This window comes from Amblyomma americanum, chromosome 1, assembly GCF_052857255.1.
Source record: "Amblyomma americanum isolate KBUSLIRL-KWMA chromosome 1, ASM5285725v1, whole genome shotgun sequence".
Classification (NCBI taxonomy): Eukaryota; Metazoa; Arthropoda; class Arachnida; order Ixodida; family Ixodidae; genus Amblyomma; species Amblyomma americanum.
Genome location: NC_135497.1, coordinates 238800923 through 238815901, shown reverse-complemented (window position 1 = coordinate 238815901; position 14979 = coordinate 238800923). Strand labels below are relative to the sequence as shown.

Genomic DNA, 14979 nt, shown 5'->3' with positions numbered 1-14979 from the left:
CGTTTCTTCGCGGTTTAAGTTGTCCTTTCAGCGCCCCCAAATCCCCTTACTTCACGCTTGAAATTCCTTCGGTCGGCTCGAGAGGGAGAACGCCCCAGCACAGGGAGCATGGAGGTGTATGACTTTTTTCGACGCTTGGCACGGCGCGGCGCTGGGCGCGTAGGCGCTCCGCCGTACGCCTAGGATGTGTGCATCGAGTTGGGGCTTAAGACATAGATTCAGGTACCACGAGATAGACACGTTGTGCGTTGCGTGCGGAGAGGAGGAGGAAACGGCTGAACACTTGATACTTTTCTGTAAAGGGCTTCACCCTACAGTGAAAAGCAGCGGGGCTGACTTACGCAAGGCATTGGGGTTTAGGGATAGTGAAGGGAAAGTAATTTTAAGCGGGTAGAAGTAACCAAGCGAAGGTTATCGGATTGGTGGCTAAAATCAAGACAAGAGTAAAATTTCACAAGTCATGGCTAGGTGGCTGGAATCACCGCCCGATTTAAAGGGTTCAGCCTTATCCATGCATCCATCCTTCGACAAGCCGGTTTCAATTTTTTTTTCTTTCGCTGAGAGAGCCAGAATTCCTTGCGCTGCAGTGCCGACAAGAATCGCGTTTTCGAAAATCTAAAAGCTGCAATGCCCTAATTATAATGAAGCGCCCAACTGTAATATCTAAAACGATAGCTTGGACTTCAGTTAAGCAGAACACGTACAAATAAATGCTCGCGTCTGCACTGGCGCAGAAGCCGCTCCGGACCAGACCCCCAGTTAAATTTCCGGCCTGCACACTTTCATAGCATAATCCGCGCCCAGCGTTTCCTTCTTCGGAGCAGAGATAACCGCGTTTTCCCTTCCGCGTCGTCCCGCGCATGAGTCATCTCGGCGCCTATCGACAACGTGGCCCTCGCAAGTAGCAACACGGAGTAGCGCCGCGTTTCCACCATATCCTGTCGTACGCGTGCTGGCACCGTCGTGGTGTCAAGTGTCGTTCGCGCTGATTCACTACGCGCAGTCGCTGCGTCTCTCCCTCAGAAATGTATTGCAGTAAGGTGTTTGTCTTATTGGAATGCAGAGCGCTGTTTGTCTCTTTCTTAGCAGCCCCGTCCTTCGTGCCTTCAGTTTCTCCTTCAGAGGCGGCGGACGTATGCGCTCATTTTACACGCTTGCGCAGCTGTCCCGCGAGCGGAATTTATTGCGCGTCAGGCTACGTGATCGTTTCGTGAAATGTGCTCCCTTTAGCAAACTGATCCGTTGGGACGCGGAATATTTCTACGGTGCACGCTTAGAAGTAGACAAAGAACGAACCCGCGGAACGTGCTTCGATGATCGTGTACGTACCATCGGGCCGGAATGAAACGCGGACAGCGGAGCTTGTGGGCCCAGTGGCTCTCGTCACCGCGGTAGACAGTCAGAAACCATGCCTATGGGGAACTTGCGCTGCCAAGGCGGCACTGCAGTTGTGCCATTCGGTGACTCAAAACTGCTTTTGTCAGCCGCTTGGGCCGCTGCAAACGCGAGAACACATTCTGCGCGATTAGATACCCGCGTTTGGTTGACAGCATTCATTGCCTAGCTTCTCTTGGCGTAGCCCAGATAGCTGACGCACGGCACGTGCGCCTTCGACAGAGCGCGGAGGCTCACGCCGATAAGCGCCTGAAGGTGGCGCGGAAAAGTACTACGAGTACTACCCAAAACTGCTTGCTCTTCTCGCTAGGCAGTGTGCTATGGCGCTGCAATCGGCACCGCAAACTTCAGCGCAAGTTCCCCATAGCCGTCTCCTGATCAATTAGCGTTCGTAAGCTCAGCGCGCACAAACGTTGCGCGTCGCTGCCAAACAAGCCGCTGACGGGGACACGCTTTCAAGTGCACTGCCGGCCTTTTCTCGCTGGCGATGAGGCGATGGCTGCGCTGCGTGCAGCCACACCAACTGCCAATGAGTGAACAATACTGCATTGCAAGTTACCAGTGCTGCAACGCGAAGCATAAAGCAATGCAAAGAATATTCCTGTCGGCGCTGAAAAACGCTCCGCCGACACCCTGACAGCGACTGCAGAAAACATCGACGGAAGCGAACCTCGTGACCATGATTGCTTGCTAGGTGGCGCTGACTGTGCCGGCAGTCACGCGGCTACGCGCTCCTGCCCCGCTATTCGATTTTCATTCTGGTCCGTTGGTACCCGTGGAACGAGAATTCTGACTCTTTATAATAATAATAATTGGTTTTTTGGGGAAAGGAAACGGCGCAGTATCTGTCTCATATATCTTTGGACACCTGAACCGCGCCGTGAGGGAAGGGATAAGGGAGGGAGTGAAAGAAGAAATGAAGAGAGAGGTGCCGTAGTGGAGGGCTCCGGAATAATTTCGACCACCTGGGGATCTTTAACGTGCACTGACATCGCACAGCACACGGGCGCCTTAGCGTTTTTCCTCCATGAAAACTCAGCCGCCGCGGTCGGGTTCGAACCCGGGAACTCCGGATCAGTAGTCGAGCGCCCTAACCACTTAGCCACCGCGGCGGGGCCTCTTTATAGTTCCCGATTCACGCTACGGGTACACAGAGCACGCGCGGTGCATCGTTCACCTCTATCGTCGCTGCTTATTCCGGCGCAGAACTTCCCACAGCACAGAATGCGTTGAAGTAAGCAAGCAGCAGGTAAGGCAAAACGAGGGTTAACTCATTGTGCGGTTGTCCGTTGAGCGCTCCTTCTTATATGGCCAAATTCAATCGGCTGTCCGCGGAGCAGCTCTTTGTATCCGCGAAGGAGCAATATATCCGTCGCGGTCCATTCAGAACTCGGGAACTAATCAAACTGCCCACTGAAACACGCTCTTCGGTTTCGCGGAGAAGTAAAAATCGCCGATTTGAATACGTCATTAGAAAAGAAATACACTCGGGTTGGGCACGGAAACAAGTGTGTGTGCATATGGCGCTGTGCTTCAGGCTTTCAGCGCATAGTCACATGACCTGTCGTTCTTTCAGACGATACATACAGTGGAGGTAGATTATCAGACGGTAGCGCGCAGCAAAGACACCACGACTTACCAGCAAGCAACTCATTTATTGTTTGGACGAGTCAGCGCTGTTGCAAACCGCAGAGCGCACTACGAGCCCAGTCTTCTCTGAGCGCCTTATCACTATATATGCATGTTTACGGGACGCAGCAAAGAAACGGGATGTGAGCCAAGCTTCTGCTAGATGTTATTGGTTGCCATGCTGGCCATTTAGTCGAAAGGCACGGCAGTTTTCATCACAGCAAAATGATTTCAGAGGTTTTCTGCTCAAAAGCACCGGTGCAACCTATTCGTAACAGTCTAGCTGGGGATTTCAGTTTGGGCTCTAGTGTGGTGGTACTGGTTTATTTGAAGAAATAAGAAACTACCGCGTTTAAGTCAGGCAGTGGAAATAAAAGAAAGAGAGCAGAGTGATAGGGGGAATAAAAGAAATATGCGAAATAGGAAGAGAGAGAGCATAGATGACGAGTACATATGCTCGAAACCATGGTTTGGCCGCCGCGCTGACGCAGTGGTTATGATGTTCTGCTGCTGACTCGAAAGACGTGGTTTGATCCCTGCCGCGGCTGTCACATGCTAGAGGCCCGTGTACTGTGCGATGTCAGTGCACATGAAAGAACCCCAGGTGGTCGAAATTATCCGGAGCCCTCCACTACGGCATTCCTCATAGCCTGAGTCTCTTTGGGACATTAAACCCCATAAAACAATCGAAGCCATATGGTTTGTGTTCTGTTCTAATTTGCACAGGTTGTAACATGATACACTATGAAGGAGAATTATATTAAGCGATGCAAGCCCACCTCATGCAGGTACTTCTATAGTACCTATAGTAGTTATAGAACTGGCACCACACGAATTTAGTTATTTGTTTGTTCACGCCATAGACAGGTTCCTCGGTTCATCCGTGGACACTGACCATGTCGGACATGGTACATTTTCACTTGTTGACTGGTCAGCCATAGAATCTTGACTCTGCAGCACAAAAAACCTACAATCAACACGAATGACACGCCAGTTCATGGCGTTTCGCCATTGCGCGTCCATAAAAATGCAGCCGCTGAGCAGGCCGCCACTGACGTCAAGGCCGCATTCCAGGGCAGAAGTTTTCAGCGCCACTTGTCTTGTTGTGAGAGCTCTTTCGCTGGAGCAGGGGGCCAGGTGTTCTAGTAACGCTCAGAAGTGCTTCTTCCGGCCTTACACTGCAGGTGATCACGGATGCAGACCGGTGCTCCCTGTTCCTGGTGCATGGCGACCGGGACTCACCGGCGGGCCGTTGCCTGGTGAGCCAGCTGTTCGACGTGTCTTGCCGCTCGACGTTGGACCAGGTGGGCTACGAGGAGGTGCGCGTGCCCTGGGGCTCGGGAATCGTTGGCTACGTGGCCCAGAGCAAGGAGGCCGTCAACATACCCGACTGCTACAACGTACGTCATCTGCTCCCAGCTCTTTTCTTCGCCATTGGCTCTCTCTACACGTTAACGTTGACAAGCGGCCTGGTTAGTAATTCAATACAGAATGCATTTTGGGAAGCACACGAGAAAACGTGGACAAAGGTGTAAACGAACCAGATGGGACAAAGCGTTCCTTGTCCGGTCTGCTTCTTTCTCATCTTTGTTAACATTTTCGTGTGCCCTTTCTAATAGAGAGAAGAAGATATTAATAAGCTGTCAGACGCAGCTATCGTTATCAAAAATGCATAAAAAAGGCATGAGCATGAATCGTGCAAAATTTCGTAAACAGAGGCCATATACCAGATGTTTCAGCAAATGCCTTCAAAAATTCCTGGAAATAGTGCGGCCGAAATAAAAATAAGATGTTTTCACGAACTGTCAGCAGCGGCGGACATCAGTTCTAAGTAGCTAGCTAATTAAGTTTTACGAATTAGGGTATGATTAGCAAAGTCTGATTGCTAGTGTCAATGGCGAGTTCGTAACCACAAGCAAGGCGATGCCATGTTAGTTTTTGAAACGCAGAAAATCGTTCTCTAAAGCCCTGCCTCGCCCTCGCAAGGAAATGCGGTGCTCTTTTCCGCATTTTAAAACCGAAACTGTGCGAAACCGAAACTACGACGCCCATTTCGAACTGCCTTGCTCTCTGCCCGCTCGCCGCTCCCAGGCTGGTACTCTGCAGAAGGAGCATGTGACACACGCACCGCGTGTGACGCGCACCCGTAGGCGTGGCTAGCGCTCTTTCTGGCCGCGTGGTTTCGATTTCGCCCGTGCGCGGACTTAAAATTTCTTGCGCTGCAGCGCGGACGAGAATATGGCATTTTCGAAATTCGAGAAACTCATGACAGTTTTAGGTGAAACGTCCTGTATATATGTACACTACGTAGAATGTGGGACGCGTGGCGACGGCTGCACGGGGTCCTTTGGCTTGCTCTAAGCTGAAACACGCGGTGGTTTAAACTTTATATACGCGAATTTTCGCGCAAGAGACCAATTTGTGAGCTGGATGCTGTTTGCCCGAAAGTGGACCGCCCAAGCTTCCGGCTTTCCGGTTGCTGTTCCCCTGCCATGTGTGGTGGTGCACATCTTCGCCTCGGCAGGCGGACGTGGTCATTGCCGCTGTGCCACTGTAGGGCGGAAATAAGTTGGACATTCTATTCATTTTGCCATGGCTGTGAGGGAGAATCTAAAAAAATGAAATATGAACATCCTGTTTGACGATAAAGAAGAGCTAGAATATAATTTCTTACCTATTACGGACGGGTGCTCTGCTGGCTGAGATGTGTGCTCTGCCGGTTACGCGCGGTGCTGAATTTCTGCCGGCACAAGTGGTGTTAGCTTGCTTAAATTACGAGCACATCTGGGTGACAATTAACAACACAACCTGGAGTGCGATGGCACTGACATCTCTGAGTCGTTATTTGAGTCGCCTGCCGTATCTTGCATGCGACGTGGCGACGGTGCTCGCGGCCATGCTCGCAGCGCGCTATCAGGCGTGAAGACGCTGACTTGTTCTATTGGTGGGGGTGTTCCACTACGTCTCTACATAAGCATGTGCATTTATCATCGCGTATTCTGCGTACCTGCCAACTTCGCTCCTTCTGCTGTGCCCACGACAGAGCTTCGCTGGTTCACTGTAGCTTCGCCTCCCTGTCGGTTCCAGGATAAGCGCCAGCGGCTGTTGACGGCTACCAAGCCGCGGATGAGAGCGCTCTAATCGCGGTGCATTGGGGCGCACGAAGCACGCTGTCACGTGGTATTTTTTAAACTTCACGGGTTTTCATTTCTGCCGAAGAAAAATGGCTACGCTAAGGCTACCTCATCGGAAGCACCTGGATTGCGCTCGACAGCTTTCAGATTCACACTTGAACGTTGAAAGCCATATTTTTAAAAAGGTAATTAATTAATGTGGACGAATTATTGAAGTAGGTGGAACGAAGAAAACACTGGCTGGTACTTTACGTAACTCCTAACAACATTCACTTGATTTCAATTCGGAATAACTTTTTATTTTTACGAAGTGTCCAAAGATCTATGGCTGTGGGTCCGCGGCTAAACTCATGCTTCTGCCCATGCCCAGCATGCTTATTGCTACGCGTCTTCCCCGCAAAGCGTGCGTAAGTTACACGCTACATTCGCGACTTTCGAGGAGCTGCAAAGAAAAGTTCGCCCATTCTTACATCACCGGACTCCCACAAATGACATAAATCGGAATATTCACGCCCTGTTGCGCGTGGCAAACACCGCTGTAACTCGCACCAGGTTGCATGCAAGCGACGGCGGCAGGCGACGCGACGTACGCCAGCAGAGATACGCATTCGCTCGGTACCTTTGCTTCGCACTTTGTAAATAGTCTCGTAATCGGTGACCTCGATCAGAAGGCAACTCCGGCATTTTCTCTGCCTCCTCTGATTTTAGTGAAACTGCACAGTACGCTCTTCGCAGTTTTCTGGTCCTTTGTGCCAAATTTTGCAGCGGGGCGGTGTTTTGTTGCTGCGCAAGCGAATTTTAAAATTTTTCATTTCGTGGCCTCAGTCTGGGAGATTTCTACGGGCAACCTTGCGTGTGGGACGTCACTAGACGCACGGACGTCGATATTCGCTCTGCGTTTGCCGAAGGAGAATATTACCAGCTTTTTTTTTGTGGTTACTTCAGACAAATCATGACAAAAGCTCTCACTTACAGTCGCCAGTTTGGCCAATCAATGTGCACAAGATAGGTTTTGTGACAGTATCCGCAACGTCATGAGACAGTCTGTCGTGACGCGTGTTGTGCTCGACACAACACGCGTCACACCCTGCAAAACACCCATAGTAGTCTGTGAGAAATTTTATGCTAGCTGTGCTTTAACACAAATGGAGGAGGTATCATATTTATTATCAACATTTTTAGATTCTGCCTTACAGCCTTTGCAAAAGGCATGTCGAATATAGTATTGTGCGTTTTTATCGTGAAGACTTTCAAAAGTTTCCCCGCCTCAACCGCTGGCTCATTTGCGATGAAACTGCACACAGAGCTTGCGTATTATGGTAACTTTTGTATCGTAGGAAGTTTGACAACGGTACTTACTTAGTTGAGCCGTGCATGATGCGAAAACATAATCGTCTACGTAGAGATCGGCAACCAAAACCCGCAGACGACGCTTTTTCGCTGAAGGGCGGAAGTGGCGCCATCTGTTTGCGGTAGCGCAAAGCGTCACAAGGCCTTCGAGGAGAGCGTTGCAAGGAGCGCGGGCCGTTTGAATATGCCGTTCCTGTTTCGTCTGCTTCTACTGAAGCGCTTACATTTTCGACTAATTAAGCGGAAAAATATCAGAACAAATGATTTAACGAGGCTTTACCTTTTAAAGAATATTGTTTGCAATGCTCGCCTCGGCGGCCTTGTCGGGACGGTTTCCACTGCCCAAAACAGATGGCGCCACTGCCGCCCTTCAGCGAAAAAGCGTCGTCTGCGGGTTTTGGTTGCCGATCTCTACGTAGACGATTACGTTTTCGCATCATGCACGGCTCAACTAAGTAAGCACCGTTGTGAAACTTGCTACGATACAAAAGTTACCATAATACGCATGCTCTGTGTGCAGTTTCACGGCAAATGAGCCAGCGGTTCAGGCGGGGAAATTTTTTAAAGTGTTCACGATAAAAACGCACAACACTGTATTTGAGGCCTACGCTAGCTACGCTGGTACGGTAGTTCTGCTAGTCCTGCGTTGGGTACAGCGGCGATGACCAGGCTGGCGAGCCTGCCGAGGTGAAGACGTGCTCCACCGCAATGCATTGGGAAAGCCGGAAGCTTGAACGATCCACTTCCGGGTAAGCAGCGATGTTGTTTGGAGAAGACTAGGCCAGCGCCCAGCCCACAGCTTTGTATACTCGCGAAAGTTCGCGTACATACCAGCGGGTTCGACGCTTGCGCGAGCCGAACGGCGCCCGGTCAGATGTTGCCCCACGCGAGTAGATGTGCCGCGTGCGTGTACAATTTAGGCTGGTGAACACGGCTTGAACACGACATCGGTACACGGCAGAAAATCATGTCTTGTATTTGCAGGAAATAGCCAGTTGTAATTTTACAATGCGCACGCTGCAATCCAACGACGTGTGCCAACTGGTATACAACCATGGTATACAACCAAGACATGCATGGTGGCTGTCATATGCGCTGCAGCGCAGACAGTTCATAGCTGGCGTACTCGAAGTACACGCACCAGACACTTGACCCGTTTCGGGCAGTGAGTGAAGGGAATAGCTATGCCACCACACTTATGCAATCGTGTGAACTTCAATTCGTCCTGTTACGGCCAGTAGTGCACGCAAACACAGCGTCGTATCCGTGATACCAAACCTCTAAGAGAGAATTTTGTGAGATACGTTGGACTCTTGAAAAACACTGGTTGGGCATCTGCCCCACGTATGCGACAGCAAACACAGCGATCAGATTCGTCCGACGTACCCGAAAAAGAAACTTTATCTTGATCAGCGTCGTCACCGGATCGATTGAGCAACAAGCGGGGATGCAAGAATGGGTGAGCTTCTCTTTGTAGCTTCTCGAAAGTCGCTAATATGGCGTTTAAAACTTTCATACACTTCTCAGGGAAGAGCGCGCATCAAGCAGCATATGACGCGCGTACGCTGGACGCGACTTTAGCCATGCACCTAAAGCGACGTCCGCCGTACACCTTTTATGATAATGAGTTGGGTACGTCGATGTATCTTTAGGCACTTAAAAAATGTTGACTCAAGTCCATGCCCCCCACCAAGATGCCCTTCACCCTACGACTTTACAGCTATAGTAAGAAAAATGTTTACTTACACGGTGCCATTTGCCATGTAGTTCTTAGCAATTACATTCTTGTTACCTCTCCGTGATCGCCTTCCCGCACAGTCGCAGGCTTTTTTTTTTTTTTCTTTAGAGCCTTGGCATTTTTGCTAACCCTGTCATGGCACCGCGGTGCGTGTGGAGCTCAAAGTGACACACGCGTTAAGCCTGGCCCGCATTGAGCGTTTTTTGCACGCGAAAGCGCGCTGCGTGCCGCCTGGCTTGCACCATAAAGGGCGCAAGGAGCGGGAACGATATGAACGCTCATGATAGTGGAAGTTCGGCGGCACAGCCGCGTGCGCACACGCGGAGCGTTTTCGCGCGCAAAAATCGCTCCGTGCGTGACAGGAAGTCTCCGGGCCAGCAGTCAGAGGCAAATGGAGATCACAGGCGATGAAACTGCGCACCTGCTATGCTTTCCACCGACGCGTGTGGCTCAGCTGATTAGCCTGGTAGCGGCAGACTGAACCGCGAGCGGTCCTATAATATAGTTTCTGATTCCGGCGCGGCGCACGCTCCGGGTGTTACCGCAAGTAGGGTGCCTCGATGGGTCACGGCGGGCATCGAGGCACCCTAACAGCAAGTTTGATTTCGCGCTACCTACCGCTCGTCCTGGGAATGACCACCAGCGCGTGCGAGTGGGGCAAATGGCGCGCAGTTCAAATTTTCGCTAGTGGAACCGATTTGCATACAAACCATTTTTTTTTTACACATAGAGCATCCTGGAGAGAAGGGCACCGGCATGCGGCGCGTACTACCCGCGAGCCGGCCTATACTACCTTAGACCCCCGCAAGTTAGGTCGGCCCTGCATGTAGGTCGACCCTCCCTATTTCGACGATCATTTTTTGTAAAAAAAAAAGGAACGGCCTATATGCGGCAATATAGCAAGCATTGTCTGTTAAGCTGTGTCTCCCGAGTCTCACAAAAATCAGATAATTTTTGTACCTACCCTGCTTTCAGAGTAGACTGCAGTATATAGTTTGTCTTCAACTTTGTCTGGTGTAGCAGAAGGAGTGTGCAGCAGAGCATCACTGAAATATGTTGATTATCTTTGGGCAACATGTACTTAGGTAATCAGTTTTAAACCAGTGTGCCTGATCAATCATTTTATCTCACTCACCACTCTGTGTTTTGTATCCCAGGCTTGTTACTTGAGTGGATTAAAAATATGTAGAATGGATTTTCTATTTTCAACCAATCCCCATCATAATTTCAGTCTTCCACTATGCTCATTCTGTCTGAAAGTGCTATTTCAGTAAAATATAAGTAGTCACAAGCTGTGGTGTGATCTGTAGTGTTTTGCATTTTGTGTGTGCTATGCGCCATATATGATGTGGCTTGCAGGATGCCCGGTTCAACAAGAGCATCGACCTTCGCACTGGCTACCGGACACGGTGCATGTTGTGCATGCCCATCTTCGACCGCGATGGCGAAGTCATTGGAGTCGCTCAGGTCATCAACAAAAAGGGCAAAAATGAGCACGATGTCTTCAACAGCAACGACGAAAAGGCAAGCCTCAGTGTGAATCCTCTCTGCTATGTGGCTTGCGAGAATAGCAGCACAGTTATGCAGGGCTCATCACTCGTAGGTAGACCACGCCTCTGCAATAAATTGTGCCACACCATCATCATGGACTATATGGTGCACTGAATAGATATATATATGGGGTGTTCCTTTGTTTCATGAATGAAAGTTGAAAAATACATTGGTGCACTCTAGGAGGAAGCAACCAAGTGCTTGTTGGCCAAACATATTGAGCAAGTCAAAATATTGTTCCTGTATTTTAGATAATTAACTGATGGCACATTAATGACCTGTACTGAAGTTTAAATTTAAGGAAAATTTTTAGTCAGTAAGCTGTAGGACACCCTAGAAAATCTCCAATGCATCACTTTTAAAATCACTGAATTCAAATTGTGATGCTGGTTCCTGCAGTGAAATTCACACCAGAGAATGGTTTTATCTATGCTGTGTAAAGCAGCAGGTATGGAGGTTCACAATTCTGATAACTGTTACTGATACTGATAACAAGAGAAAAGAAATGTGTTCTTTTTTCTTTTTGATACTCATGGGTGTGGAATGGATTGCTGGCAGGAATTTGACCCAAAGTTCTTATATTTCCACCCTGTCACTTTCTGAGCATCAGTGGACCATTCTAGGAGTGCAACTTGTCCATGCGCTGCAAGTGTGAAAGGTCTGCTGTTATGGTGAACAGGTGGGCAGTCATGCAAGTGTTTAAAAAATTTTCTGGGCCTTGTCTAAAACTCTGGAAAGTATAACATGCTGTCGATTGCTGTTTAAAAATCGCTCAATGGGATGTTTTCTAGGATGCTGCATGTCTTTGAATTGGAAGCTCTGTTCTAGATTTAATGCTCAAGATTATGGTTAATTGCCCCTGAATAAATACGTAATTGGACAGAGCAAGAAAAATAATCCTAGTTACTGTGTTGAGTGGTCTTCAGCTGCAGCCATCTATCATGCACCTTAGTTCAAGTTAACCCGCAGAGGTGCGCAGTGGTTAGGGTGTTTGGCTACTGAGCCGGAGTTCCCGGGATCAAACCCAGCTGCGGCGGCCACATTTCAAGGGCTGCAAAACACAAAGGCACCCGTGCTGCGTTAAATATCCCCAGGTAGTTGCAATTTTTTCCAAGCCCTCCACCACAGCACCCTTTTCTCTCTTGTTTCTTTCACTCCGACCTTCCTTCCTTCCCTTTCAGTGTGGGTTCGGATAGACATGTGAGACAATTACTGCGCCATTTCCTTTCCTAAAATACCAAAAACCAATGTTAGTTCAAGTTACATGACATACAGTGTATAACTTTTAATATTTCAGTAGAAATCTTCGGGGGCAGTGTTAAAGGCACAGAAGTTTGAAGTGCCAACAGAGAGCATGCCTTTTGTTCAAAAACTGCATACATGATGCGAAGGCACACATGAGTCAGTCTCAGCTATGTATGCATGCATGCAGGCATCTGTCAAGTAATATGGGTCTGGAAACACTGTATGCTGTTACTCTTTACTACTGAAACAAGAAACGACCAGGATCCAAAGTTATACCATTGTTACAAAAATGTAAATTCATGGTGGAAGTACCAAAAAGATGCATATCAGGGGGACATTACACAAGTGCTCTCATGCTGTTTTGCAGTTGCAAGGCACCAAATATTGCATTGGTTTCTTTCTCTTTAGAATGGTGCTTATGATATTAGTAAGCAGGGATTAACAATTGGAATTCACTTGCAACTGGGAAATAATTTAAGAACGAGTATCTTATCGAATGTTGTTTGTTTTGATTTCATCAGTTAAATGGTGGCTGTGATGTCGCAAGTAGGGATAAGGTCATGTGAGGCACACTAAGCTTGTATTATATTATGTTGTCTCTTCACTTGCTGTTGTTGTGCCTGGGACAAGATATAGCGTAAGAGGTCATAAATTAAAATGGCAAAGCAGTGATTACATTACAGACTTTGCATGCCTCACATGATGTCAAGCCTATCTTTGACAGCTGCCATTCGGCTACTGAAACCGAAACCAAAACTGCATGGGAGGAGAAATTCAATTTTAAATTATTTACTGGGTGTAGGTGAATTCCACATGGTGATTGATACTTACTATAATATTTGTGTGCGTCATTCAAAAAAAAAAATAACATGCAGCAAAAGTGTAGTTTTTTCACCTGTTTAGCAACCACTGAGAACAGCCATGCCTATAAGTGACGGCCACATGTTGTTAAAAAAGTGCTTTGAATGAGACGCATCTTGATTTCTGGATTCTTCTTTATTTATGGCCTTAAGTTTGGTGTTTTGACCAAAGAAAAGGATCTTAAATTAACAGTTAGAAACACATGCACTGTTGTAAACATTTGGATCAGCAGACTACCAGTGTTGAATCGCAAATATATTGCATGATTTACCAAAATATTACAAAAGGATATGAAAGACAGCCATCATTATTGACTTTTGTTTCCCACTCTGGTTGTGACAGTATAGCTATATATATATGTCTGAGCCAGTGTATTGGCAATGGTGATTAATCAAGTTTTTTTTTTTTTTTGAAATGAGCCAAGTTCATCAAATTGCTAACTGGTAAAAACACGAAAGTTTGTTATCCATAAAAACCATAGTATTATCTAAGCTGTTGATATATGCTGTACATGTTAGTTAGAGCAACTTGTACACCACAATGTAATGAAAATTTTTGAAAATAATTCCCAACCCCCAGGGAGGAAGGCCCTCGTCAGGCACCACGCCTTTTGGCCTCCTTCCTGAAGTGTATGAAACACACTTCAAATAAATACTTTTCAAACTTCAAACTTTTCAAACTTTTCAATCTTCAAATAAGCACAGAATTCCAAGAAGTTGCACTGATACTGTGCCCCATACACTGACTGATTAACAAATTTATCAGTCAGTTACATTCATTCATTCACTGAACTGAAATGAATGAGCACTGAATTTTTTTACTGAATGTATGTGATATGTTGACCATGAAGCAAAGCATAATCCTCTGTGTGCTTGTTGGAGGACAGTACAATTAATACAACGCACACACTGGGCTGCAGAGCACATTCATGGCCCTTTTTAAAAGTAGTCCAAATTGAACATTTAATTATTGCAAGTGGTTTATTGGAACTACCATTGCCTACAATTTGTTGTGAAGGGTGTCTGCATTTCAAGTTATAAAATTTACATATTGTGCGAGCACTGTTGCTTTCTATAGTTTGCAGGTCTGTTTTAAAAATGTGCAAGGCATGTTTTAAAATGTTTTGTTGTGGGTATGACCAAGCTGCATGCTCATGCAACAAGTGCTGCTCGGTAGGCGTAATAAGCATTTCATGCGCTGTAATAAGACGTCTTTGACATCTATCTCACAGACACAGTGACCCATTATAGAGCAGCATATTTTGAACGACCACCTTCTGTGATGTAAAATAACTCTCTGGTGCAATTAAAAAAAACGTTTTTGAGTGCTTACAAAAATAGGTAGTGATGGAAAAAGATGTACAGTATGAATTTGTGCCAGTATTGTACATTTGATGGTAAAAACAATGTCTAGAAATCAATTTAGTAGAAAAAATGTTCCTTGAGCCTCAGTCATCCTTGATAGGTGGAGCTAACAGCTACAGCCATTGTGAAGGAGATGAAGGTGTAAACCAGTGAAGGAGTTTTGTTGAATTTCATGCTCTTTTGAGTGGTCCTGTTGCTGACTATGGTTTCTTTGGCACTAGGTGTTCTCGGAGTACTTGCAGTTTTGCGGCCTTGTCCTCCGAAACGCACAACTCTATGAGAGGTCTGAACTTGAAAACAAGCGAAATCAGGTATGCAACTGTACTTGTACATTTTTGAAAAAGAGCATGATTAGGAAATATCTTCTCAAGCATGGTATCGTGTTATGAGGAGTCCCACTTAATGTGAGCCAAAAGTTGATGCATGTTGCGGGAATGATATAAAGCGATGGTCTTGTCTGTTGCATACCACCTGCATTGGTAATTTTTCTTTCATAGTTTCCCAGTTTATCAGTTAATCTTTGAAAAGTTCCACTGAAAAGCTGAAGAACACTAAAAACTTTCCCCTGGCAAAATTTTTGTAATGGCAGCTTTATTATGAAATTGTGTGGTCTCTGTGAAAAGTGTGTAATCCAAAATGGCAGCTACAGAACTGCATGTTTCAAATGCACCATACTTTACAGTGCTCTCTTACAGTTTGTGGCCTTGGCATG

The 14979-nt window shown here is 47.2% G+C and overlaps 1 protein-coding gene across 4 annotated transcripts in view; it reads left to right on the top strand.

Annotated features, from left to right (window-relative positions):
* The window catches only part of Pde11 (Phosphodiesterase 11), a 404428-nt gene that overhangs the window by 338290 nt on the left and 51159 nt on the right, over nucleotides 1-14979 (top strand). For all 4 annotated transcript variants that reach the window (XM_077648783.1, XM_077648782.1, XM_077648785.1 and 1 more), the window contains exons 5-7: nucleotides 4209-4424; nucleotides 10606-10770; nucleotides 14489-14578. In XM_077648783.1, the coding sequence (XP_077504909.1) occupies nucleotides 4209-4424; nucleotides 10606-10770; nucleotides 14489-14578 (471 nt within the window). The remainder of the gene's footprint in view (nucleotides 1-4208; nucleotides 4425-10605; nucleotides 10771-14488; nucleotides 14579-14979) is intronic.